The 27,951-nt window shown below is 45.2% G+C and overlaps 2 protein-coding genes across 2 annotated transcripts; one reads left to right on the top strand and one right to left on the bottom strand.

Moving 5' to 3' along the window:
* Nucleotides 1–158: 158 nt before the first annotated feature.
* Nucleotides 159–6,316, bottom strand: LOC139219189 (zinc finger and BTB domain-containing protein 26-like). Its single transcript, XM_070850995.1, has 3 exons — nucleotides 6,203–6,316; nucleotides 1,402–1,716; nucleotides 159–1,184 (listed from the first exon to the last, which is right to left on the bottom strand). Exons 1-3 carry the CDS (start codon nucleotides 6,314–6,316, stop codon nucleotides 159–161), a joined length of 1,455 nt encoding a protein of 484 aa, XP_070707096.1.
* jak2a (Janus kinase 2a) lies at nucleotides 4,165–27,930 on the top strand. Its single transcript, XM_070851159.1, has 24 exons — nucleotides 4,165–4,509; nucleotides 12,756–13,017; nucleotides 14,740–14,863; nucleotides 14,977–15,097; nucleotides 15,831–15,976; nucleotides 17,149–17,443; nucleotides 17,589–17,708; nucleotides 17,962–18,119; nucleotides 18,238–18,349; nucleotides 18,757–18,943; nucleotides 19,910–20,034; nucleotides 21,119–21,253; nucleotides 21,403–21,490; nucleotides 22,320–22,447; nucleotides 22,543–22,681; nucleotides 22,827–22,978; nucleotides 23,081–23,231; nucleotides 23,335–23,468; nucleotides 23,910–24,099; nucleotides 24,426–24,550; nucleotides 24,703–24,875; nucleotides 25,404–25,521; nucleotides 25,795–25,908; nucleotides 26,153–27,930. Exons 2-24 carry the CDS (start codon nucleotides 12,780–12,782, stop codon nucleotides 26,258–26,260), a joined length of 3,381 nt encoding a protein of 1,126 aa, XP_070707260.1. The 5' UTR covers nucleotides 4,165–4,509; nucleotides 12,756–12,779; the 3' UTR covers nucleotides 26,261–27,930.
* The last annotated feature ends 21 nt before the right edge of the window (nucleotides 27,931–27,951 follow it).

Genomic DNA, 27,951 nt, shown 5'->3' with positions numbered 1-27,951 from the left:
TCTCTTACAGTTTCCACAGCTAAATGAAGCTTATCCTCTTGTTAAAGCAGAATAATCTTTGGTTGTACAGGCAGAAGATTTTACAGTCAGTTTATTGACCTTTCTGACACTTTATTTGACAACGTGCATTCAGTAAAGCTAAAACTGTGTCTTCATCATCAGCCTACTTCCTCCTCCAGCAGGTTTTGCAGGCTACTCTTACCATGAACGTCCTTCAGGTGGCGCCTGAGTCCTGGCTTTTGTGCAAAGTGCACTGCACAGTAGTTACACTTATGGGGCTTATGCCCCGTGTGCACATTCAGGTGGTCTTGCAGCTTGGCCTTCTGGGAAAACGTCTGGTGGCACAGCGGGCATCGGAAAGGCTTGACACCAGTGTGGACACGTATGTGGTGGGTCAGGTTACTCCTCTGGGAAAAGCCTTTCCCACAGAGCAGACACAGGAAGTGTCTGTGCTCCTTCAGGTGGCCCACATAGCTCTCCAGGTGCTGGAAGACTCGGTCACACCTGCGGCACAGGTACGGCCTCTGGACCAGCACGCTGTCTGAGTCCTCTGCCAGCTCGTCTCCACAACAGCGTCTGCTGGGCAGGTGAGCTGCAGAGAGCTGAAACACATCAGAGTCCATCAGATATTCACATTGTTGCAGTCGAGCCGCCAGTGAGAACATTTCATCCTCCTCTCTGTCTTGAGACCTCTGCACCAGCTCTTCACGCTCATCACAGCCTCCTCTGGTTGTGGAGGATGGATGATCGTGCACAGCTTCAGGGGGACTTAACGTACTTCTTATGGGGTCCGTGCTGTGGTGAAGGTGACAGGACGCCTTGTTTATGCGGCCAGGCTGGAAGTCTCCATCGTCCTCTAATTTAGATAAAACCACCCTCTCCCTAACCGCCCCATCCTCCTTGCCTCCTTGGCTGACCCTCGACTTAATCACCACCGCTTGCCCTTCCTCGGCCCGTGCTTCCTGGCTGCTGGTGCAGGGCTGGGCTGCATCCCTTTCCTCCTGATCCCTGAGCCTGGTGTCTGGCTGCTGGACTTCCTCCTCCTCTGAATATCTGTCCGGTTTCAGGACAGCCGGTGTGGGACTGAGGTACCTGGAGACGGCCTGAGCACACCTCTCCACCACCTGATTCATTTGGAGCGCGCTGGCTGCAGTCAGGTAGCACAGCAGCTCTCGCAGAGGGACCTGCAGTAACACACAGGTAACGACATCAAATAAACAGTGAATTAACGGTACAATATTCAGACAAAAACAGAGCTACAGCTGCCGATCCACGCAGACACAACGTGTGCTCCTTATTTCTGCGTTGGCTACTCTTCATGTCGCTCTGACACTTTGCATGTGTGATGCCGTACAGTGATTAGATTTAGGTGTATTCGGTATGTTCTACTCTAAGATTCACCTCTAAGATCCCGGTGTAGCAGGACAGGAGAAGTCTCTCGCCAACCTGCACGCTGGAAACCACAGCCAGGCTCAGCTCGGCGCGGCCTTCATGGAGCAGGAACTGGTCTCGGAGGAAGTCTGAGGACGCAGCAAACACCACCCTGTGACCGTGGAGGCGGAGAGGCCGGCCGGTGGTGCTCTGCGGAGCCCCGAGGACGAGTGTGATGTCACAGAAGCGGCGTTTCTCTCTCAGAGCGTTCATTTTGCTGAGGATGGAGTCACCGTGGGTGGGGAAACAGAGCCGTAGAGCGTCACAGGAGCCGGACGTGATGGTCTGTGTAGATTTAAAAGAGTGTTTATTCATGGAGAGCTGGGAGCTGCACAGATGGGCTTTATTATTTTTCATTAAACTAAGTTGTGGGCCTTTTCTGCTACAGCATGAGCAGCATGAGCACACTACAAACATGAGGCCTATCCTCTGATCATCAGTGCCACAGCGTATAATCATTAGCATGAGATGGTCTCAGTCTTATAAAGCAAATGCACAGCACTCAGGACGCACATGGACGTGATGATCCAGCCCCACCTTTTGCTGCAGACTCATCCTGAGATGAGGGATCCAGCGGCTGAGAAAACCACAAATAAATACGGAGAGAACAGAGAGCGTTTGTTCTTCAGGCTGTTAAACAGGGATTATTAACGGGCCGCACACGCAGCAGGACGACATGGATCTCTCAGTGGTGAAGCAGCTGCCGTCCAGACCCCTTCTGGCTTTCTGCTGAGGATCTAACATTTAGACGGCAGCGTGTCACCCAGGAGTTTATGGACTAATTAACCCCCTCAGTGCTGGTGATCAGACTGAGACACATGGTGGGAACTGGTTTATTTATGGTGATGAATGATTAAAAATGGCTTTTCAATGTGTGAATTAGACATTTTTATTCCCTCCGTATGATTTTAAATCTTACTATGCTGTTTGTGATGCAACACAGTGAATTGAATTGAGTGACCATCTATGTTTATCTTTATTAGTGTGGGTCTTTCCTAACACAAACACTAATGCGCCATGTGTATAGATCCCAGTAAAAAAGGAGACAGTCACCATAAGTTAAATGTGCTTAAGTAAATTTACTGCAGCCCTGTTTTCAAAGTATTATCAGCAAAATGTCAGTTTCTTATAGTACAATAAATACTCATTACACAGCTCCTGAAAGTGATACTATATTCTGTATTATTTCATTTTCATTATTAGGTCTGTTGCTGGTTTACTTTTAATTTTACTCTTGTTTTTGAAGTAACTATACCTGACAAATACAGAGGCATAAAAAGTACAATGATGTGTAGCAGAGTAAAACGAAAAGTACAAGTACAAATTCGAGGTACTTGTACAACACTTGAGTATTTCTACTTTATGTAACTTTCTAATACTGTACCTTTTACTCTTCGACTTGTGTCTGACAGCTGTAGTTACGGTTTGTGTTAAATTTAAATATTTCTACATTTTCTGACAGAACTGTTTTAAATAAACGACACTGTTGTCCATAAAGTTGGAATTTAAAAACCCCCAATTTAGTTAAAGCCTGAATACACAGTTTGCAAAGGTTCACTGTTGTTTAAGTTTCACTGTGATCTGTTTGGAAGAGTTTGATCAATAAAGCTGAGAAGATATAAACTTTATTTATCAAGAATAAATCACATTGTCACAATCATTTCATGAGAAGAGGTAAAAAAAACATTTTATTCCAACTTTATGGGCAACAGTGTGTTTAGAAATCCCCTTGGATTAACTGGAAAATGCACAAAGCTGAAAGCTGTCTCTGAGTTTACTTTTTGGAGACACGTTGTTCTCACAGGACAAACATATGATGATCTAACAGACCATGATGCATTGCTGTAGATTAAAATACTCAACAGTCTATAAAGAGGTTCATTTAACTTAAAAATGAACATGAATGCACCAGTATTTAATCCACAAACATTATACGCTTACGTTTATAATTATAGAAAGTAAAACACTCACAGGGACCATTTTTCTGCAGAATGAGCACTTTCACTTTTAAGTAACTTGAGCAAGTACTTGAGTAACTGTCTGTATAGTTGCATGTTACCACTGGCTGATGTGTCAACTAAAGGGGATAAAAAAAATAGAAAATACTCCCATGTCAGACAGTGAGAGGGTGTATGGAGGACCAGAGAGTCCTAATAAAGTCAATTAATAGCTAATTAACTGCACCACAAATACTAAAAATAGATATAAGCATTACATAACAATGAAATGTGACATAAATCGATATTTCCTCTGTATTTATTTACCTTTGTATTAATTCCCCAACTATTTACTTTCCTGCTTAATTTTGGCAAGAATATATGAAATTATGATACCATTCTTTGGCAGTCCAAAATGTAAATAGTCCTAAATAATGGTATTAGTTATATATATTAAGAACATACATTTAAGGATGAATACATTGATAAATAAATCTAAAAATCAAATGAGAAAGTAGTGTGAATACAAACCCAAATTAAGACAGAAATATTGATTATGTCACATTTACAAAATAGTTAAAACTAATATTTATATGTGGTGTCTTTAATGGTTTGTTTATACTTCATACTATAGTATACTTATTGTATACTTTATACTTGGTTATTCACTGGTTTATTTATGTTTTCTGTGTGTATTCTTGTCAGTCTCGGTCCTCCATAGAACAGACCCGGAGAGTCGGTGGGTCCGGAGCCGTGTGGAGGCATCCTGCCCCGCCCTCCCCGCTGACACCACGCCGTCAGAGAGTCACTATCTCCGGCTCAGACGAGCAGACAGCCGCGGTGAGGAGGAGCGGCAAGTCAGAACAGCCACCGTCTCTCCCGGAAACCCAGAAGCATGTCAGGCAGGAAACCACGACAGAGTCCCCGCTGACAGTTACCGAGAGGTCGGAGAGCAGCGCCGGAGGATGAGGGGCAGAGGCGGGATGGCCGTTAACGGGACTGATGACGGAGCGGCGGAGCTTCTGGTACGGTGCCCCGTTAGCTAGCTAGCTAGCTAGCTAACTAGCTAACGACGAGTTTGGACTACAAATACCGACAGACCAGCAGTTTGGGGAGCTCGGAGGACCTCAGCTAACCACAGGTGAGTTACCTGTGTGTGTGTGTGTGTGTGTGTGTGTGTGTGTTCAGACCAGTTAACTACAGTTAGCTTAGCTTATGTTTAATTAGCTGCTCTACTAACAACTGTAATAACAATAGTGATCATAATACAACTTCATAACTCTATTACAAAACAATAATAATGATAATATAACTTCAGAACTCTATTACAAAATAATAATAATGATAATACAACTTCATAACTCTATTACAAAACAATAATAATGATAATATAACTTTATTACTCTATTACTAACTGTAATAATGCAATAATAACTCTATTACTATCTATGTAACTAATAATAATGCGTTAACGTTATACAAGATAGATATTGATATGCACTCACTATATAACTGTACCACTAACTGTATAACTGTAATAACAATATTATTAATAATAATAATAATAATAAAGCTTTATAACTCTATTACTAACTATATACCTGAAATAATCCTAACTTCATAACTCTACCACTAACTGTATAACTAGCCGCAGTCAGCAAAAGTGAACTAAGGTGTGAAATACTTATCTGCCCCTCTGACAGATTTCATGTTTCTCTAAAGGTTTCTATTCGTGCTGTATTTATTGCGGTTCATTAGCTGCACCCATCTGACGCGAAAGTCTTGCTACTCTAATGCAGCATGAAGGTTTAAACTGTTGTTTTTCTTTAAGGGGTTTTGAATAGAGCCGTGTTGATACTGAAATCAATGTTTAAGAGTTTAATGTGTGATATAAACAATGTTTTTTCATGTCTATTTATTGGCATTTTAGTTAATAATAAACAATAAGCACTATGTGCAGATTATATGATATGTAAATTACACAAAATATCACAAAAACAGTGCAGACTTTATATACACAGATGTACAAGAACAATAGAAGATGCACAGTGCATACACAGAATAAATACTAACCAAGATACAAAGCTGCTTTACATGGTGATTATTGACATCTCACAGTGTTTATAATCTAGTTATTGCAGCCAAGAGTTATGAGGGTATTTATTGATCAGGATCGTGTAAGTGGGAGGTTTTGTCTGGTTCTGGATCAGTAGAGTTAACCTGTGTGCTAACAGGGTTATGAACCTTGTAGCCCCTTTCCACCAACATGGAACTGGTCCTGTTCCAGTTCCTGAACCTAATTATGAGCCGTTTGGAGCTTTTCAACCAAAAATGAATTGGTTTGGAACAGAAAAGCAGGTTTTAGAGAGTCTTCTAAGTCTTCATATCTTTAAAAATCGAACCATGCGTGTTTATCTTTTAATTGAAACAAATAATCCGCCATCTGTTCACTCGCCTTGTGCACTGATCAACACCTTCTGCTGATGATGCATCTTCGATCACAACGGTTCCACTCAAACTCCGCTAACCGCTTCAAAAACCGAAGCCAGTTTGGTGGAAAAGGAGCAATAAAGACCCCAAAGTCAGCCAATGCTGGCTTTAATCTGTGTTGCAGGAAATGTAATCTGGATACATCATGTCACCATGAAGAAAAATTACCCTGAAAAAAGGCCCAAAAAGGTATTTTTTACTGTATTGTGGCATCAGCTCTGGCATCTGGCAGGTGTGATCATGATATCTATGCAGCTGATCTGAAAAAAGGTTTCAAAGACAAAAAACATTGAGGCAGATGCTATTTGCACCTGTGTGTGTGTGTGTGTACTTCAGGCTGTTACCTGGAGTGCGTCCTCCACCTTTACTAGCATCTCGATGCTGGTGGGGCCTCCTCTGAGGTCCGGGGTCGCCCTGTGCCGTTTTACGCTCCGCACGTTGTCTGACGATTGTTCCATCTACGCTCCTGAAATGTTTCCATGCGTGTGATTTGTATGATTGATGGCAGCTGTGCCTCCGAACGTGCAGTATACGTAAACTTCCTGTAGATGAAACGAGGTCTCATTTTGATCGGCGCCCACTCCAGGACACGTGAAGTAATGACGTTCACCTAATGTAAAGGTAAACTGGCAAAATGCAGGAAAATCTCAGGCTTACGATTATGGATGATGCATCACGAGGATAAAGGTGGCGATTGTGTGGATCATTTGTCCAACCGCTGGTAAAGACTGCAGTTTTCGGAGCTGCTGAATCGTAGTGATGCTACACACAATCTGAACATGCCAGCCTTCCTGCAGGTGGGGTTTATCGCAGCGCTGTTCTGTTGGACTGCATCAGGTCCAGCTGTGTGTGCTTCATAAACTGGTAGAAGTCCAGTTTGTTGATCCACAGCATTTTAATGGATGTTTACCCTGCAGATGACTCAGGTTAGTTGATTCTTGTCAGAGCAGTTGAGTCATTTTCCAGCTCAGGCTCTCAGGCACACTTTTGATGTGTTTTTTTGCCACGATTCAGTCATCCCCACCAGTGACACTAATCTGGGCTCTTAAACTGACTGTTTGCCTTGTAAAGGGGACTGCTGGGCTGCGGGGGAAGATACAGTACCAACTCAACATTTGTCACAACAAGGCTTCACTTACAACAGCGGTACTTAGGGTTAGACATGCTGTAAACAGCTGTTTTATTTTGTGTGAAGTTTGAAGAAACAGGTCAATCTGATTGTTTTTACACAAATGTTATTCATATGTTGATTCTTCAGTTCTTGCAAGCTGGTTGAGCGTTTTTCCGTGTGGGTTTACTGGAAGGACGTGTGTGATCATGTGTGTTGCAGGTTTCATCCAGGCCACACACAGCTAACTTCACTGTCAGCTGCTGCAGTGGAGAAAAAAGAGTCGGCTAGTTTAAAGTGGAACAAGTGGAAACAGCAGATCGCCTTCTTTTTCCACGTCAGTCGTAGAAGCACCAGAACGTAGAGAGACCTGCAGCTGGGTCTGAACCCCGGAGGGTGAAAACATCCCACACGGTGCTGTGTTTTGGAGTAAAATCACCACACAGCCTCGATTCATTTATATTTGAAGGGCTTTTGCTTTTTGCACTGTGTACACCGTTGACCGCCTGCATCAGTTTGAGGTGTTTTATTAGAGGATCTCTTTTAACATAGCACGAGAAAGTAAGAAAGTGGTGTACTGTTTGTGCATCGGCGATATAAAGAGCCATGTGCAGTAGTGAGTAGTGAGTGGCCACTTGTCCCTCTGCAGTGGGAAGTCACACCAAAAGAAAGCGGAACGTACAACAGTATTGTGCTGATTTCAGTTTGTCAATACAGAAAGTAAGGACACACTGCGTGGTTACGTTTCGCTGACACTTTTGTGGAAGTTTAAATGCACTTACGCAACCACAGTGTTGCATCAGCGCATGGGAAGTGGGTGAGCAATGGTGCCAAGGACAATATGAACTTCAGACACAGCTCTCTTATTGTACTGTTTGCTCAGTGACTAAATATTACATCCCACAATAAAAAACAGTGGTCCTGGTCAGCTTGTCCAGCCCACCATTGTCCTCTTTTAATTATGATCCTTTTTCCTGCATGTGAGGTCTCCTGCCAAAAGACAAAAGGGGGGATTTCATAATCAAGTCCTCTAAGAGGGTGTAAGAGTAGGAGGAGATTAAAGAGCAGGATTAGTGTGATGAAAACCTCTCCAGGATATGGTTGGTGGTGCTGTGGTGGCACAGTGAATCAGGAGGGTCAAGCAGAACCGTATGACTGAGCCGGGCAGCAAAACGATCTCCTTACAGGACTCTGACCAAAACTATCTTGATCATAAACTTCAGACATTTTTTCTAGATGGATAAACATCTGGCACACAGCAGAAACAGGCGCCAGTCTGCAGACGTTGGCGTGCAGGTCAGAGTACACGCCCATTTCCTCCTGCAGAGCATTGTTGGACAAACTGGATGTGAGCGTAGACCTCGGGTGGGTCAGCCCTGAGTGCACGGAGTATTTGGTGATGTTACAGCCGGTTGTTAAGATGAGTGTAAATACCCCATCAGACCTCCTGGACCTTATACGGGATCTGTGGACACTTAAAGTCATCTCATCTTGTATCTCAGGTTCTTCTTGAGTGGCTCTGTTGTTGATTTGACCGACTAAAACCGTCTGAAGTGAAACCACAGTGTAGTTTTGTTCACTGTCATCCATTGTTTGTCCATCCTCACAGTTTAAAGTGATAAATGGATGATGAGCTGCGCCTCTTAAATAAATCTCTGTTACCCAGAAGTGCTGAGCAGATGTGGACCACCCTGCTGGTGTGGAGGGGTTTTCTCTCTGATTTTTACTACGTGTTGATTTTTTTCTTCCAACTTGCTTTGATAAAGTGTCTGAGTGTCATTTATAGCGGATTAGTATTTGGCAGTGCTTTACAAGCCACTGAGCCAGAACTTAAGTTCATCCCATTCTCACTTGAGCCCATTGGAGAATAGATTACAGATAATATTTTGACATAAATATTTATATAGACATTCAGTAGAGTGCTTATGTAATATCATTGATTAAAGGACACTAAAACATTGTTTGGGCAGTCCCACTGCCAAACATTTCTACTTGTCATAAAAGCACATTGAGCATGGAGTTCTAATATGTGCCTTTCCTGCTGTATCTTACTCCATCCAAATGTATTCTGTGGGAAAAATATCAGCGTTGAAAATTACTCTGCAGGACAAAGTCGGTCAGCGAGCTTTGTGCTCTCGTCAGGAACTTTGGCTTTGTGGCTTCCAGCAGCCTCTTGAATCGCAGCAGACAATAAGGAACTTAGTCCAAACCTTAAGGGAGGCCCAGCGGTCGGTTGGTGGCCGACTAAAGAGGCACCATCGGCAGACGGCGTTGGAGCTTTAAGGGCAAAATGTGTCAGAGCTGATAGCGCTGACCTCAGCGAGCACCGAGGCCCAGATAAGACCCAGCAGGGACTGGGTCCTGCTCTCCGCCTGTCTGCTGCGTGATAAACGTTTTGGGTGTGTAAACAGCAGCTTCTGCACAGAATTAGTGACCCTGTCAAAAATTAAACAACCGCTGCTGTCAAACTCTACGTTAAATGTGTCTGTCGGTGTTTGTAACTCAGCTACTGCCTGTAATTCACAGTGAGATAACCGCAGCACACAAAAGTACATTTCTTTCAAGCTAGAATAAATTGCAAATTGTAAATAAAATGTAAATTGGCCCGGAGATAAGATTAAGCGTGTAAAGCCAATCAGAAGCCTGTTTGATACCCTTATTTTACTGCTATCTGACTCCGCGTCAGTCAGGGCTGCTTCAGTTTTATTTTCCTGCACGTATGAAGTGCCTGCAAACGTTGTGGTCATCTGCTGGAAGAAGGTTAGGACAGCGAGGGGGGAGGTGGAGCTGCATTTTTCAAATTCTGTTTTTTTTTGTGCTTTTCCCAGAGAGCTTTTTTTATTCTAAGGAGCGGATGGTTTCATATTGTCTACAGCATATTGTTATTCACTTAGTTCATCCTCCCTCAGAAACATTTGTGCAGATTGTTCACACTGTGGCACTTTGTCTTTACAGTTTTTGACTCTTATCACTCCAGAATAATACCACCATTGTTCGTCTGTGCTGCTTCAGAGGAGACGTCCAGCGTGGGATGCTCTGAGGTTTTCATTGATCGCTGTAGTTCAGGGTGCAGCTTTAATAACCACAGTCACCACCGTACAGGAAAAGAATGCAAGGACGTTATGAAATGTAGAAATGATGTAGTATACCCCACCCTCAACACATTAAAAACAATATATTATTAGTATAGTATCTATAAGCCATCTTAACCTTAACACACACACACACAGATTGTTTCAGACAGGAAAGTCTGACTGCAAAACATGAAATATTGGAAAAGATGTTGTATTCCATCTGTTTCTACCGCTGTAACTCCTCGCCAGCAGAGCAGCAGCGTGGAGCCATGTGGACACAGTCCAGTATCTCAACTGAAAACAGCCCATATTCTGTTTCAGCTTACTGGGAACTCCTCCTTCACAGTACAGCACAACACAGGAAACTGATTCACAAGATTGTGATCAATACCATTAGAAGCATTAATTACATTTGATCTGCAGCAAACAAAACATGACCTAGTTGGAAAAAATAGTGGAGAAAAGAATCTTGTGCTTTAGCATTTTCATAAACAGTGTCATATACAACATATTCTCACCAAGCCAACGCTAACATGCTAATGCTAATTAATAAGCACTAATAACTAACTGACTGGTTTATTTTGGAGGGGACGTGAGTGTGTCTATCACACCTCGTGGCAATCATCCAAAGACTATCAAGCCAAATTTCCAAAGTGGTGGAGCCGTGCTGCTAACACGCTTAGAAACTACAGCACTGATAAATAGAAAGTGGCCAGCAGACAGTGCGGTAAAAGCATTAGCACTTGGAACAGAGAAAGTACCAAACGTTCATCCAGATGCTGAACACACACACTTGGTTTGGAGCCTGAGGGCGGTCCGGCTCAGTAAGCCTGCTGCACTGCAGTCTTGTGGTGAGTAATTATGTCTTCTGATCAGCAGCGCTCATCTCGTGCCGCTGAACCATTTATGGTTACAGAGAGGGACACGAGAGCATCTCTGGCATCTGAAAGAGCCCAAGTGGCTGTGGAGTCCAGAGAAACGGACCAGCGTGATACTTAGAGTTTCTGTTGGATCCAGTGTGTCTTCTCCACCGGACTGTTGCAGTGCACCAGCAGAGGATTACCAAACAACTCTGATTCTGCAGAATTCAGTAGCCAACAGTCGTAACTAGAACCAGGAAAAGGGAACACATCGCTCCAGCTTCAGCATCACGACATCGGCTGACTGCAACACTGAGGATTCATTGTTTGGCACCTTCAAACCTTTGTATGATCCAAAGTGATCCACTCACAGCGGTGAAGCAGCCCCCCGTTACCGTCCATAGTTTTAAGAAGCAGCTCGGTAATTTTTTCTTACTTTTAATTTGACCTTTTTAACATCATTGTTTTTATGCATTTCATTGTTTTATTGTTCTTATTTATTGGTTCATTTTGCCTCTTAAGTCTTTTTTTTCTTCTATTTTTCATTTAGTCTTTTGTAAAGCACTTTGGGGCTCTGTATAATGTAATGTAAAGTTTTTTATTATTATTATTATTGCTATAACAATCATTTTGAGTCGAGTATAAGTCAGAGTGAACGGACGGACTAAAAAAACGTTTACACATTCCTCACATATAAGGTACCTTTTCTCTACTCTAACACCAGTCTGTTAGTGAGACCTCTGATGTCCACACTAACGGTCTAATGATGATCTATGATAAGACTTCACTTTCTTCTCCACTTTCTCCACGCGCTCCTCTTCCCCCGTGGGTGCATTTGAGGTCTTGCCCTGTGATGATATTTAAAGTTTCTTAATTTCATCCTTTAATTCGATTCAGTCATGATAGACTTACCGCATTAAATCAGAGTGAGACATTTTATTGTGACTGAGGCATTTTAATCTTATTCTGAGCATAACTGCATTAAATCTATCAGGATATTTTAGTCTTTCTGCCAAAGACCAGCTTTAGTTTTCAGACTCCCTGAATCAAATAATCAGTGTTTATCCCCGATGGGACGCAGACGCCAGTTTCTCCGGTAATGACAAGCTATAAAGGACAGAATACCCACTGTTTGTGACTGACAGTTTTTAGATTCAGTAACTTGAGTAAGATTCAGTTAAGAAAAACACCACAGCCACCATTTCCACTAAATTTCCAGCCGTGCCAGATCACCATCACAGAATATCTATCTTACCAGACTCTGAGCTATGTGATTCAAGTGGTTTGGACCAATCAGCAGCAGGGTTTAGGTGGGACGGCAATGTTGGTTTGAAAACAATCAGGGCTGCTAAAGGATCAGTTCTATCTGACCTGCACAGGATTTCTTCATGGAAAGAAGACCAAGAGAGTTTTAGCTGATGATTGTCAGACAGACGGTTCATCCAATCACCTGCCAGCAAACAGTTCCCCTGGACGACTTCTTGGGTTTGTCTGTGCAGCAAACCGTGTGGCGTGGATACTGATGTAATTCTGTGGATCAGTCAGTGCTCACATATCTCAACAAGCACTGGATTCACTGTAATGAAACATCTGAAACATGATGACTTCCAGAGGAAGACTTTACTGAAAGTTAGACCAAACTAATGACTCCCCATCAGCATCAGGTATAATGTACCTTCATTAGCCACTGTTAGCATGCTAACACACTAAACTGGGATGGTGAACATGGTGGACATTGTACCTCCTATTAAACATCAGCATGCTAGCAGGAGTACATCTTCACATGTGAACCTCAGTATATATATTTCTCTTGCTCTCATTCTCACCTGTGTCTCGTTGCCTCATCCCTGGACAGGTGGATGTTTGTTTCACGCAGCCCATGGCCTGTATCCTGCTGACAGACATGGAGCCGCCCACCTCCGGTCCCGCGGCACATCACAACGGCCTCCTCCCCGACCCCAAGCAGGACACGAGCATCACCTGCCTCACTGTTCACCTGTACCACCTGGGGAAGGATGAAGGAGGGGGCGGGGCCAGCGGTTCAGAGAGCGTGCTCACGTTTCCACCTGGGGAGTACGTAGCAGAGGAGCTGTGCATCAGTGCGGCGAAAGCGTGTGGTGAGTCACCTGCGGATGTCAGGTCTGATGTCTGCACACACACGTCAGATAGAAACACTTTGGTTCATTCATCTGTGCAGCAGCTATCTGACATCAGATCCATCTGGACTTTAAGTGACGCTAAAACATCCGTGTTAGAAAAGACGAGGAAAAGGAACGACAAGAAAGAAAAAGTGTCATGAAAATGTTTTATATTGTAAAGTTTAATTAGCTTTTGAAAATGGGAGGGGGAGCAGTGTCTGGGAGTTTGTGGCTGAAAGGCCTTCAGCTGGGAGTGTCTGCAACTGTAAATAATCAAATGGACTGGTTGACCAAAGAATGAATTATTAATTTTCATGGCCTCTTCAGTCCCAGAGTCAGTGTGGGATTATATGAATGAAGCCCTGTGAAGACACAAATTCAGTGTCAACGGCCAAGATGGTGCCTTTCCCCTGGTGTCATTCTAATGCACTGTAAATATGCCTTTGGTCATGCCCCTTTAACTCCCTCGACATGCAGGAATAATCTGCTTGTTTGCTCGGCGTTTATACACAGTTTTATGTGCGTTTTGGTCTCTCTGAGGCCAAATTCATGTGACTTTATTTCCAGGTAAAGAAACAGACAGACGTCTCAGCTATCAGAGCCGGTCCACTGTTTACTTTGTGGAAACAGGGCCGCAGCGTTCAGCCGGGCTCTTCCTCTTCTCTTTCTAACAAACTCAAATCAGGAAGTTGTCGACTGTTGAGTCTGTTTTCCTCTCAGCTCTCTCTCTATCTCCCCCTGCCACGCTCTGTTGCTCTTCAGCCGATAGCAAACAACTTCTCTTTGTCTCCTTTTTATCTTCTGCTTTTTCTACACCCCCACTTTTCAACTTCCTTTGTTTTGTTTGTTTTTCACACTTCTACTATCCCTCCCTCTGTCATCCATCTTCCCTCTCATGTCTGGTAAACCACTACACTTACATTCTCACATAGTTTCAAATTAGATTTTCGAATAACTTAGCAAGGGAAACACAACCATCACCGCCACAGAGAGTTCGTCCGTCCTCAGGATGAAGTCAAACATATAAACTGTCCGTGTGCCATAAATCTCAGCTCCTATTGTGTGAAAATTCTTCACTCTGCAGGTCGCTGCTCACTTCATTGTTTGATATTGTAATAAATGAAGACAATAGCGAGGTAGGACTTTTAGATCAACCTTCTCAGAACTTCCCCTCGCCTGTTGTGGTTGAGCGTACTTCCTCTTACACACCCTCGTACCATTGCTTCACTCTAGTGAGTGTTTCCTGCTGTGTGGTGACATTTGTTCTCTGCTAATGACCCACTTGGCCTGACTGATAAAACACAGTGCTGCTGTTGGTGCCGTTTTAAAGGACGAATGAGGACGTTTGAGGGTGATGCTCAAATAATACTGAATACTGAAGTTTTCCCAAAGTAGTAAAAGCCCTCCAAACTAAGACCGCTCCTGTGCAGGACTTTGTTTAGGCCTTCATTTGCAATGTTTGCTCTTAAAGCTCTAAAAAGCTCTTTAAAGAAGTGTTGAGAGGTCCGTGCTCACTAACCAATCAGAGACCGTCGCTTCTGGCTCCAAATCCAAGATGATGAAAACGCTTCAGAGCGACGGTCCACAGACCCGGGCTGTCTGACCTCTGCAGCAGTGATGGTAGAAACCATTTCAGTCTTTAAGGGGCGGTGAGTTTTAGTGACTTTCAGAGGATCTGATGTGTTTTGTTCGTCTCCCCAGGGATCGCGCCAGCCTACTGCAACCTGTTTGGCCTGATGAGGGAAAGCGAGAGGATATGGTTCCCTCCTAATCACATCTTTAAGCTGCACCAGCCGGCCAGCGAGAGCCTGCACTTCAGAATCAGGTACGAATCTTTGCTGTGCCTTTTTCTTTAACCTGTTTCAGACTTTTCATGTGATGTTTTAGGCTCGGGCTCCTTTTCTCATTGGATCATCTCTGCTCTCCTTCTCTGTCCAGATACTATTTTCCTGGCTGGTATAACAGCAGCAGTTCGGCGTATGCTCATCGATATGGCCTGTCCAAGGGGATGGAGAGCTCCGTCATGGATGACTCTGTCATGGCATACCAGTTTTTCCAGGTCCGCCTTCATGCCTAACTGTAAAACTGTTAAAACTGTATGTGCAGGTACTTTGTATGTTTATGTAAATTACATGCATGTAAATTATAGTCAAAGTCAAAGAACATGACTGTTGTCTCCTTCACCCCATCCACATCCCACTGTGTCTCTGCTTCCTGTTTTGTTTTTTAACATAATGATAAGCAGAGAGGCCGGGGGGAGATAAAACATGCCCCCCGCTCCTCAGCCTGCCTGTCTGCCTGCCTGTCTGCCTGCCTGTCTGCCTGTGGTGTCAGCCTGTCTCTTGTGTAAGCTGAGAAACCAGGATGTGGGCTCGTATGAGTGTCTAAGAAGCACAAAAGGGGAAGTGTGTGTCAGGGTACTTTTTACTCTTCGTGTGTGTTGTTCTTGCCCACAGGCGTGTGAACTTGACGCATGCAGCTCTGATGTTTGTTACGTACAGACAGCTTCACTCAAACACTCTCAACATCTCAACCAGTCTGAGTTTAAAATACACCGTTCTCATTGTTATGTACGTGTTCATGTGCCGTAGAGAGCTCCTGATCCGTCTGATTACTGTTCGTTTGGCTCCAAAAAGCTCCTCTGTGCTTGTTTCTATTCAATAAGTAAGTTCAGACATGTGCACTAAACTGATGGCGCCCCAGCCCACCCCTTTCTCTTACTTCACTCCTCCTCTTCCTCCCTTCATGGGTCCGACTTCATCCATTCGATGTGACTTTTTTCTCTCCTCCAGTGGCGCAGTGACTTCCTGAACGGCTTGGTTCATATTCCCGTGAGCCACGAGGCCCAGGAGGAGTGCCTGGGCATGGCGGTGCTCGACATGATGAGGCTCGCCAAAGAGAGCAACCGGTCGCCTGTGGACATCTGTAATGACACCAGGTAGGATCAGTGGTGGGCAAACTGCACCCGTCCAGCTCTGCATCTCAAGTCTCCCATCTGATGTTTCCTCACTCGAACCAGAAGTCGTTCTGTTCTCTCGAAGGCACATTTTACCGGCCAGCATGCTGCCTTAATTGATCGAACTGATCTGATGGTCTGATGGGACAACTCGGAGGGCAAATCCAACAAAAGTCATGTGACCAACCAAAGCACAGACAGCCTGGTTAAAAATGTTTACCTGCAGTTAAACAAATGCTCACATCCCTCGACTGACTTTCTCAGGTTAGACAGAGAATCTATGTTGGCACTGATGAGCTTATGAGAGATTTAACAGATTTAAACAGAACGGATCTGCATCTGCATCTGCCGAAGTTATTGTTACCACAAGTTTATACTGAACGGTTCAGAAACGCTGCGTGCACGTTGGAGGAGGAGTGCACTGCGACTGATTTTCCCCCTAGAGGTTTACAAACGAAAATTTGTTTGCTGAGGTCAAAGCTGAGCTTCACGGTATCAAGCAACTGGAACCTTCATAGAACCATAGAGGAGTCAAAAGTACCACATTTGGAGTAAAAGTAATATGTTTCCAAAAATATAATACTCCAGTAAAGTAGAGATACTTGATACTAACCCTAACCCTAACCCTAGTGGGTAGGATGCACTCACCAACAGTCTAATACTGTAAGCTGAGAAATGTGCATCACCAACTATAAAGCCGCCTTTAAGATGAGGAAGATAAAACGTATCCAACAGTGTTCTGATGAACTCCAGACAATTTCAGTCTCATGCACATGCTGCAGGCTCTCTGACTAAAATAACAATGTGAGATGCCCTGTGTTCTGCTGGTGGGCATGTGGTGCAGCTCATGAATAATGAGTTCAGAGCAGCGTGGCAGCCTCCTCAGGATCCACCGAGCTTCATCATGTGTGCGTTCATGCAGCTGAATGAATTATCTCTGTGTGAGATGATGCTTCAGCTGGAACGGCGTCTACAGTATCTGGTCATCAGAGCATTGCCTCCACACTCCACATTCACATGTCCTTTTCTGACGAGGTGGACGCAGCGTGTGCACTGGCCTACGCAGCGTTTGCTCTTCTCACCTCTTTCACCCGCCCCTCCCTCATCTCTTTGTCTTTCCTATTATTCACCCATCCATCCTTCTCCTCCTCCAGCTACAAATCCTTCCTGCCGAGATGCATGCGAAGCCGCATCCAGGAATACAACATCCTGACTCGGAAGAGGATCCGCTATAGCTTCAAGAGGTTCATCCAGCAGTTCAGCGAGTGCAGGGCCTCGCTGTGTAACCTCGAGCTCAAATATCTGATGAGCCTGGAGATGCTGCTGCCCTCCCTCTACTCCGAGCGCTTCCAGGTCACCGACCCCTCCGCACGCCAGGTGACCATTGTCGTCATGGGCAACAAGGGCATCCAGTGGTCCAAAGGGAAAGAGCAGGAGGGAGCAGAGGAGGTGAGGACCAGGAGACGGGATCGTGTAGTCACGGTGATGTCTGTGTTTTTTGCACCAACAGATGGAGCTCTAGGCGTTGGTAACAACGAGAGTGCATGTGTGTCTTCTTCCAGTACAAATGTAAAGCAGAATTCTGTGTCTCCAGGAGCTCCAGACGTACTGCGACTTCCCCGAGGTGATCGACATCAGCATCAAACAGGCCAATAAGGACGGCTCTGTGGAGAGTCGCATCGTCACCCTCACCCGACAGGACAACCAGACCCTGGTAGAGCCCACACTGCTCTCTGCTTCAGACTCTGCTCTGCCGTCACTCTAAAATTAATCGTTCACTTTGCTTTATTCCAGTCTAATCTAATCCACTAATGCACATAAGCCACGTTACCCCTGAGGAATGTGTTTTAAGTGACCACAGAGAAGGACAACTGAAAGCTTGTTGTACTGATTTAGAGGTAAAACAAAAAAAAGGCACTGAATGACTTCTCTTCCCCTGTGATGCACGTCTCCGTCTGACCACAAAGGAGGTGGAGTTTCATTCGCTGTCAGAGGCGCTGTCCTTCGTGTCATTGGTTGACGGGTACTACAGGCTGGTCGCAGACGCCCACCATTACCTGTGCAAAGAGGTCGCTCCGCCAAGACTTCTGGAGTGCATTCAGAGCTACTGCCACGGTCCCGTGTCGTGAGTGTCACACATATGCACAGATGTAGCACGTCAGGCATGTCCTCGTGCACCCACAACCACAGAAGCATTCACACACACACACACACAAAGACACACTCTGTCTCTTTGATCACAGGATGGAGTTCACGATTGGTAAGCTGCGTCACTCTGGTAACCACCAAGGCCTGTACATCCTACGCTGCAGCCCCAGGGAATACGACAAATACTTCATGTCCTTTGTAGTGGGGGTAAGCTGCTCACGCTGGCCCTCCATCAGTGGGAACAGCTGCTTTTCTGAGACATTCAACACCCTCTCTGCTAATGCACAGACATAATTAACTCGCTTCTTCAGCCCATGACCAGACCACTAGGTTATCTCCTCCAGAGGAACCACAGCCATTAGACTAAAGTGTAAACACAATGTTGGTGTAACAGCTGGTGTTGGACTAAATAAAAGGAAGGTCAGAGGCACAGACACCACAGCAGCATCACTACATTTAGCTAAGGGGCTATTTCTGAAAGTCAACTGTGTTTGTTCGCTGATTTGCAGGAAGCCATGATGTTTGCTCTCACGTAATAATAATAATAATAATAATAATAATAATAATAATATTCAGCACAACTCACTGTGATGGTTTTCTGTCTGGTTTGTCAGTATGAAAGCATGGTGGACTACAAGCACTGTCAGATCGTGAAGACGGAGGCGGGAGAGTACATCCTGAGTGGTGCTAAGAGGAGCTTCGGCTCCCTCAGGGAACTTCTGCACTGCTACCAGAAGGAGGCGCTCCGCACTGACGGATACACATTCCAGCTGACCAGGTGCTGCCCGCCCAGCCTCAAAGGTCAGTGCTGCACACACACACACACACACACACACACACACACACACACACACACACACACACACTGATGAGAATACACGCTCACATATTAACACTGATAAAGGAAAACATGTACAGTAAAATGGAGACATTTCAAAAAAAATATTTTTTCCTTAAAAAAAACTTTAAGCTACAAAATCTGATATGAAAGTTAAATATTTAACATTTTTGAGAGCAGTGATTAGACAATGTAATTCATTAGAGGCTCAAGAATGCGTGTTCAGCATCCTGTGTGAAGGCCGTGTCCAGTTCAGACCCAGTTCAAGGTCCTTGACTCTGACGCCAATTACCCATTTTCAAGCTTCTGTTTGTATCAGACTCCTTGTGGTTTTTAGGCTGGAACATTTTTGAATTCCTGTTAAGTTCAAACTAATGACAAATGCAGTCTAAGTAATCATTTTACGACCTTTTGGCTCGGATTCATTAATCAGACCGTGCAGTTATAATCGTTAACCTCAAACTCTTGGCTTGCAGCGCTCAGAAATAAATTCACTCAGCCCCTGGGAGCTTCATCAGCACAACAAGCTATCAGGAAGTTTGGGAAATGAAATGTTAAATCACTGATATACTGCAGCAGAACCATTGTTATCCTATAAAAGGGCAGACCATTACATCTCAGTGGGGACTCGATAGACTCGCTACTGATTACTAATGATTCAGTGATCCCTCCTCCAGGTTTCCGGCTGACAAGACTCTTGTTTCTGAGCAAAGCTTCCTGTCTTTAAGTGTAAAAACATCATTTTATCCATGCTGATTTTCATGATTAAAAAGTCTAAATTGGTGGCTGTTTAATTTCTACTCATATTTGCCATTCAGCAGGATCACACAAAGAAAAGCAGTAACTCTGCTGTGGAAATAATCAGACGCAGATGATCCAGGTGTGACTCAGACAGATCTGAATCCCTATCCTCCGTTATCTCTCTTTAGATAAATCCAACCTGCTGGTGTGCAGAAACAACCAAGGTGCCGAGGTTCCAGTGTCTCCCTCCCTCCACAAACACAACATCAGCCAGATGGTCTTCCACAAGATCCGCAAAGAGGACCTCGTCATCGTAAGACACCCCTCTTTGACTTCCTGCTTCAGCTGCTCCCCTCTTCTGAAAAACAAACGTCCGTAACGTTTCTTCGACTGTTTGTTTGTATTTGTAGGAGCTTGCATCAGTGTCAGAAAGGTCTTTGAATGAGATTTCTTGCCCCAAACACACAAGTTACAGATGTAGATAGATGATACAGGGTAACAGGTCACAGCCCATCAGAAACATATCAATAGTCTTGATCAGAGGGGGCGTGAGGGGCTGCTGAGAGTTCTCCACAGGTAACACAAACTCTTCTCCTGTTGCCGCTCAGTAGAAGTCCCTGTGGACATGTGTTAGTGGTCCGTGTTGTACGAGTCACCTCGGCGAGTCGCCTGTTTCCGACACAACATCAGCGTCAGCTTGAAATTTTGTTCGACAGCTCTGTAACAGGAAAACCACAGAAGCATCAGAGAGCTCAGGGGTTTTCTCTATTTGTCTTCTCCCTCAAACTTCAGCGGGTTCAACGGGTTCTTTTATCTTCCTGTTTTCAACTTGGGTTCAGCTGTGTTGTGAAGAGCCTTTTGGAGGGTAACTTGAGGGTTTTCAAACTTGGGCCCTATTTTTTATGCATATTTTGGAGAAAGTCCAAACATTTGGAACTGGTCCAGTAGATCACCTCAGCCAGCAGCCACCAAACGGGCTGCAATGGCTGCAACGTGATCCTTTGGGACAACTGCACCTGATCACAGTAGGTCCACTAAAAGAGCTTGTTTGATCCACTGACAGGCTCAGAGTGTTATTCTAAGTGTGTGACAGCATCATGGAAAGGATCCCTACAGAGAGAGACCTGGAAGATCCTTTTGGTTTAACCACAAACAGCACACACACCAGACTACATTCACTAAAACAGGGGTTTTAGAGAACAGGACAGAAGTGTAAAACATCAAAGTCACGCAATAACACAAAAAAACGACCTGACCAAGATGGTGGGACACCAGAAACTCCTGAGTAAAATGTGTTTCTGTAGCTCTGAACAAGTCCCAGTTTAAAAATGCCAGAGATATCCTTTAAGCAGTAAAGTCCAGTCGTTCAACTTAACAATAAAAGCCTTCGTTTTTAGAATGAGAGTCTGGGCCAAGGAACGTTCACCAAGATATTCTGCGGTGTGAGGAAGGAGCTTGGAGACTACGGAGAGATACACCAGATAGACGTCGTTATCAAGATCCTGGACAAGGCTCACCGCAACTACTCAGAGGTTTGCTGACTGAGTGAGAGAGCGCATGTGATAACACCCTTTCTGTCTTTTTCTCTAACTCTGAGGACACGAGAAGTGGAGAGGGGACACGTTAACAGGATCATATCGTCTAATCTGCTTGTCCCTGCTCTCGTTTTTGCTCCTCACAGTCGTTCTTTGAAGCAGCCAGTATGATGAGCCAGCTCTCCCACAAGCACTTACTCCTCAACTATGGTGTGTGTGTTTGTGGAGATGAGAGTAAGTCTGCAACACACACACACACACACACACACACACACACACACACTACTGGACAGGAATCGTTGTGGTGATTTTAATCTGTGGCATATAAAGAGGCCAGTTCAAGATCTCGCGACCAATAAGTCCGTCTTGATCTCTGCCTGAAACATCAGAGCGATGTGTCTGCAAACCTTTACCATTCACATGTCTGCGTGCAGGCAGGAAAGAAGATAAAAATAAAGGAAAGACAGCAGACATAAGTGCTGGCCCATCGTCAGAGTGGCCCACTGTGGATATAAATCAGGCATTTGTTGTGCAAATAGCTCAAATTTCTTGACCAAAGCCGGAGTTCTCATGTGGGCCAATAAGAGCTAAACCACACCAGATGGCAAATTATGGATGAAGAACTGAATGGGTGAGGAAAGTGTCGAAAACATGACAAAATGTTCAAACCACAGGAAACCAGCTATAGCAAACCACAAACTGCTGAAATGGGAGTTTTAATAGAAGGAGTTTTGTTCGGAAGTTGGACTGCAAGTCATCATTTCTGTTTCTTTCATTCATGTCATTTTCTTGATTAATTGTTGTTGGTAAAAAATGTGACGTCCTCAAAGGTCTCGTTTTACCCACAAATAAAAGATGGACAGTTTACTGTCCAGAAAATATTCACATTTAAGAAGCTGGAATTTGGACATTTTATGAATAAAATAGACTCCATGTGGTCAATCGATAACCAAAATGATTATGAACAGTTAACTTTTACTCTCCTAGCAGACTAATTGTTGCAGCTCTGTTTAGAAGACCTTCAGTATAGATAGCAGTGACTAATGAAGGTATCATCTGTCAGGCATGATGGTGCAGGAGCACAGTAAGTTTGGCTCTCTGGACACCTACCTGAAGAAGAATAAAAGCTCTGTGAACATCACCTGGAAGCTGGAGGTGGCCAAGCAGCTGGCCTGGGCGATGCACTACCTGGTAAGATTGCACTGCCGCTCGTTTAACCACAATCTGTCTTTTATTCTGGAACGTATTTTGATTTCTTTTTTTTGTTCTGCCATATCTGCACGCAGGAGGATAAGAACCTCGTTCATGGAAATGTTTGTGCCAAGAACGTCCTCCTGATCAGGGAGGAGGATCGGACGACGGGCAGCCTGCCCTTCATCAAACTCAGTGACCCGGGCATCAGCATCACCGTGCTGCCCAGAGAAGGTGAGATCCAGGACTTCATGTTCAGTCCTGATGTGAGAGGACACCGACCTCACACCTGAGTGTCACCGACTGTCACCTGTTTTTTTATTCCTCTCTGTCCTGCTCCTCCTCCTCCCCTCTGCGTCTCCTCATGTCCGTCCATCAGTCCTGGTGGAGCGTATCCCATGGGTGCCCCCAGAGTGCATTGAAAACCCCCAAAACCTGAGTTCGGCCACAGACAAGTGGGGCTTTGGGACGACCCTGTGGGAGATCTGCAGCGGCGGAGACAAACCCCTCAGCACCCTGGACTGCTCCAAGGTCACTAAAGCCTCAGAGAGCCAGCTGTGTTTAACAGAGGCGAACACATTTGGTGTGTAAAGTGGAGTCCCGTGCTGACGTTTTTGATCTTTTCCTCTGCAGAAGAACTTGTTCTATGAGGACAGGCACCAGCTGCCGGCCCCCAAATGGACAGAGCTGGCCAACCTCATCAACAGCTGTATGGACTACGAGCCGTCACACCGCCCCTCCTTCAGAGCAGTTATCAGGGATCTCAACAGCCTCTTCACACCAGGTAGGGAGACAACACTCAGCCGTACGTCAGACCACCTCTCCACATGTGGTCCACCGTGTTCGTGCACCAGGATCTGGTCTAAAATGGCTCTGCTGTGTTGCAGACTACGAGCTGCTGGTGGAGAGCGACATGGTGCCCAACAGGACGAGAGGCTCCGGCTTCCCCTGGGCCTCCGACAGCCAGGAGCCGGCCCAGTTTGAGGAGAGGCACCTCATCTTCCTCAAGCAGCTGGGCAAAGTGAGACAGCGCACACACAGAAACACTGCAGTCATCTCCCTGTCCGATCCCTTCACCTCCCACAAAGTATTCAGAGAACGCCTTCAAGTGTCCGTCTCTCAGTAACTCGAGTTTTCCTTCCTGAATCTCTCGTTAATACAAATGTTTGTATAAAGCATTTTAAGGAATTTTAAGCTTCCCCTAAGCTGCAGATTCTCGAGGTTGGCTTTGCTTTAGTGTGTGTGTTTTTTTTCCTAAATGGGAGGTGGAGATGCATCTTTCAGATAAACATCCAGCCCACATGATCTCTTTTTGATCCTTTATGGACGGCCAGCTGTCTCTGATTTGTCTCAGGAGACTCTCTGTCCTGACAGCTTCTTCTTGTGATAAAGCAGCTCACTGATGCCACCTAAAAAATCACCACCTGTGCTCTGTGTCCTCACCCCTGCCCCCTTACCCCAGGGGAACTTTGGCAGCGTGGAGATGTGCAGGTACGACCCCCTGCAGGACAGCACCGGGGAGGTTGTGGCCGTGAAGAAGCTCCAGCACAGCACAGCTGAGCACCTCCGGGACTTTGAGCGGGAAATCGAGATCCTCAAATCCCTCCAGCACGAAAACATCGTCAAATACAAAGGAGTCTGCTACAGTGCAGGTCTGAGCTATTATCAATACTGAATACATGTTTTCCTACATCAGCATGGAAGTACCTCTTTACTTTGTTGGCTTCTTTAGATCATCTTGATTCCAGGAGGGTTCTGTGTGTTCAGATCAGACTCACCTGAGCAGCACATTCAGCCTTGATTTGATATCAGCACCCGGCACATTTTGTTATCCATAAATACGTCTCTACAGTTCCCACATTTGCTGCCTGTCAAACTAATAAATCTAGATTTTCCCAGAGGCCTCCACTCTGACCGTCCACCGCTCACATGGCACGGTTTCTGTCCTCAGTATCAAACTTGACTTCTGTCTCCGCAGGACGGAGGAACCTTCGGCTGATCATGGAGTATCTCCCCTTCGGCAGCTTGAGAGATTATCTCATCAAGCACAAAGACCGCTTTGACTCCAAGAAACTTCTGCACTATGCCTCACAGATCTGTAAGGTAATGAAGCAAGTAGAAATCAGAAGGCTTATGGTTCAAACTTCCTCTGTTCCACCTTCCTATAAAATATGGCTTATAAAATAAAGTGTGCTGCCATGTTTAATATTCCTCTGAGTACCAAACAGGAGTCGTTTTCCCTCCTCTCACCTCAGGGTATGGACTACCTCGCCACGAAGCGATACATCCACAGAGACCTGGCCACCAGGAACATCCTGGTGGAGAGCGAGATGAGGGTGAAAATCGGTGATTTTGGCCTGACGAAGATGCTGCCGCAGGACAAAGAGTACTACACGGTCAGAGAGCCCGGGGAGAGCCCCATCTTCTGGTGAGGAGGACGCACTGCACGTGTCTGTGAGCCGTTCAAAACACCTGTTTTCATATTGTTGTGGGCTGATCTGAGTCAAGATAAAGGATTGAGAACGTGTCTACAGTCGTGGTGACTGCCGTAACCCTCTGTGGCTGCTCTTTAAACACGGATAAGATCAGTGATTCACACAGGAAGGAAAACGTGATTTTGTTTTGGTGCGTCTGTGGAAAGGGTCACGATTCATCAGTGTAAACGCACCCAGCCTAACGATACCATTAAAGATGGATTCAGCCTTTATGCCAAAGGTCACCGGTCCGAACGGGGTCAATGGGGCGATGGAGTGACTGTTTTTGTTTTTGTTGCTTCCTTAGTGTTGCTTTTATTTTCTCTTTTGGATACTCACTCATTTTAAGAATTGAATTCAAAACTCCTACTGGGGAAAATGTGATGAATTGTGACCCTTTTGGCTTTCCATCCCGGTTTCTGTCCTGCCTCCATAGAGATGTGTATTTAACATGTTGTGGTGTCCGACGTGGTGTTTTGCAGGTACGCCCCGGAGTCCCTGACAGAGAGCAAGTTCTCTGTGGCTTCAGACGTTTGGAGTTTCGGCGTCGTCCTCTATGAACTCTTCACTTACAGCGACAAGAACTGCAGCCCACCAGCGGTACGGCACTCCTTTCTCTCTCTTACTGTTGTATTTTGGTTTGACTTTCTGTCATGGAACCATTCATGTGGTTGTCAACAGTCTGACTAACCTAATTGGGCCTTAAAACAGAGGCCAGTATAATTAGTCTGTAGTGTCGTTGAAGAAATCAGTTGATTGAGCTCTCAGACGCAGGAAACACTTCTCATTCGTTTTCTTTAGGGGTGATTTTAAGTTTGACCGAGCTGTTTTGATCAAAGCCATAGAAAAAAAACTCTTGTCTTTCTGTTGCAGGTGTTTATGGAGAAGATGGGGAATGAGAAGCAGGGCCAGATGATTGTGTACCACCTGATAGACCTGCTGAAGCAGGGTTACCGGCTACCTGCTCCCAACTGTTGTCCAAAGGAGGTCAGTGACTTTTATGAAAAACGTGTCTGGGTCGATGCCCCTTCACCAGAAGGTTACCCACTGAGCCCTTGTTGGATGTTTACATTTTTTCAAAATAAAAGACCAAAATGTTGTTTTCTACCTTTTTGTCCTGCTTGAGTCCATCAGCTCACCAGAGCAGAGAGCTCGGTCATCACAAGCTGTAGGAAGAACTGTACGTGTTCTTGTTTCTGTGGTGACGTTCCCGCTGTGATTCTTCCTTCAGATCCACAACATGATGGCCGAGTGCTGGAGCAGCGAGCCCGGCCTGCGTCCTACATTCAGGACTTTGATCCACAGCGTGGAGGCAGTCCGCGACGGCGAGGGCGGATGAGCGTCACCGATCCCTGAACCTTTGAGCTTCAGGTCAACAGCAGGACGTCCGTACGCCTGGTTCCTTCTCTCGGTGCTCCTCCGGCATAATGAACATTTCCTCAGATAAGAAGGGTGATGATCAGACTCTCATCAGGTAGCACACTACATCTGACCTCAACCTCACATCTCATCTGATGCCTTACAGAACATTTCTTCTTGTTATTGTACATGTGTATAACAAATGAAGTTTTCTATCAGTCATGAGGAACCACATACTTTTCTCCACTAACTTGTGTTGAATGTTTGAGCCTTAAAATCAGTTTTACTACCAAAAGTGTCTAAATCAGCGACGGCCAGCATTTAGCTTGTGCTCAGTGCTTTGATTTTGTGAAATGAACTTATTTAGTCAAACAAAAGAGGCCGTGGGACTGTGAGCACGTCTGAACGTCTGAGCGGGGCTCCTCCTGCTGACGCTCACATTGACTTGTTGATATTTCTAAGAACACAGCGTCCACGTACGGCACCGGCTGTACTCGCATCACAACGGGACCCCCTACAGACCCCCCCCCCCCCCCCCCAAACCGTGGACTTTCTACATATCGTCCCTGCACACCGAGGATGACACAGTGGAGCTCATAAAGCAACAGCAGAAAGCACCCAGAGTCCTCTGCTCTCTCCACACAACAGAGGTCCAACACCAGCCGCCTGGTACCAGTTTACGTCACTTCCTGTCATGTGGAACCAATGAAATACACCCAAGAGACTGCAGTGACCATGTAATAAAAATAATAACCACCCGTCTGTGTGGTCGTGTCCCGACTCACACGGCACCACAGAACCACCAGGCTTGTCTTTGTAAGGACTACATTCACTCAGTATTCAGTATCGTGTGCTCACTGGGTGGACGACCCGCCTGACGGCAGAGAATGAAGTACTGAAGGGAGGAGCTTTTATTTCCAGTCATGGTTTCATGTAAACTCATCTGCCTTTTGTTCATGGGATTATTTTTCCATTTAAAGCTGAATGTGTTGAATACGTGTTCTCTCGTGTGCAGCAGCGGCCACTTCTTTAGTTTTTGTTTAAATGTTTAAAAGTTCATGTTAATGCTGATGGTCGGGGCGGGGGGGGCGGGACTGAGAGGAAACTCTGAGCAGAATCAGATTAATGGAGCAGCAGCTCTCATTTTCAGACTTAATTAAGAAAAAACAAACACTTAAAGGCACACACACACACACACACACACACACACACACACACACACCCACACACACACACACACACACACACACCCACACACCCACACACACACACACACACACACCCACACACCCACACACCCACACACACACACACACACACACACACACACACACACCCACACACCCACACCCACACACACACACACACACACACACACACACACACACACACACACACACACACACACACACACACACACACACACACACACACACCTCTGAATCCTGCCGTCTCCCCACACATGCTGTGATGGAGAGCGATGATGTCCAATGAGTCATTTTATTTTTCTGTTTTGTATTCATGTTTTTTTTATTTTTTATTCATCTAACTCTTATTGTGATACGCGTGCACTGGTGTGTGAGACCAAATGCGGTTACTTTGTCAAATATGTCTAATTTTCAATCCAAAGATTAAACTGCTGCTTCCTTATTTCAGTTTGTTCAGATGTTT

This window comes from Pempheris klunzingeri, chromosome 19 (genome assembly GCF_042242105.1).
Source record: "Pempheris klunzingeri isolate RE-2024b chromosome 19, fPemKlu1.hap1, whole genome shotgun sequence".
In the NCBI taxonomy this organism is placed as follows: domain Eukaryota; kingdom Metazoa; phylum Chordata; class Actinopteri; order Acropomatiformes; family Pempheridae; genus Pempheris; species Pempheris klunzingeri.
This window is presented reverse-complemented; position numbering and strand designations above follow the sequence as displayed.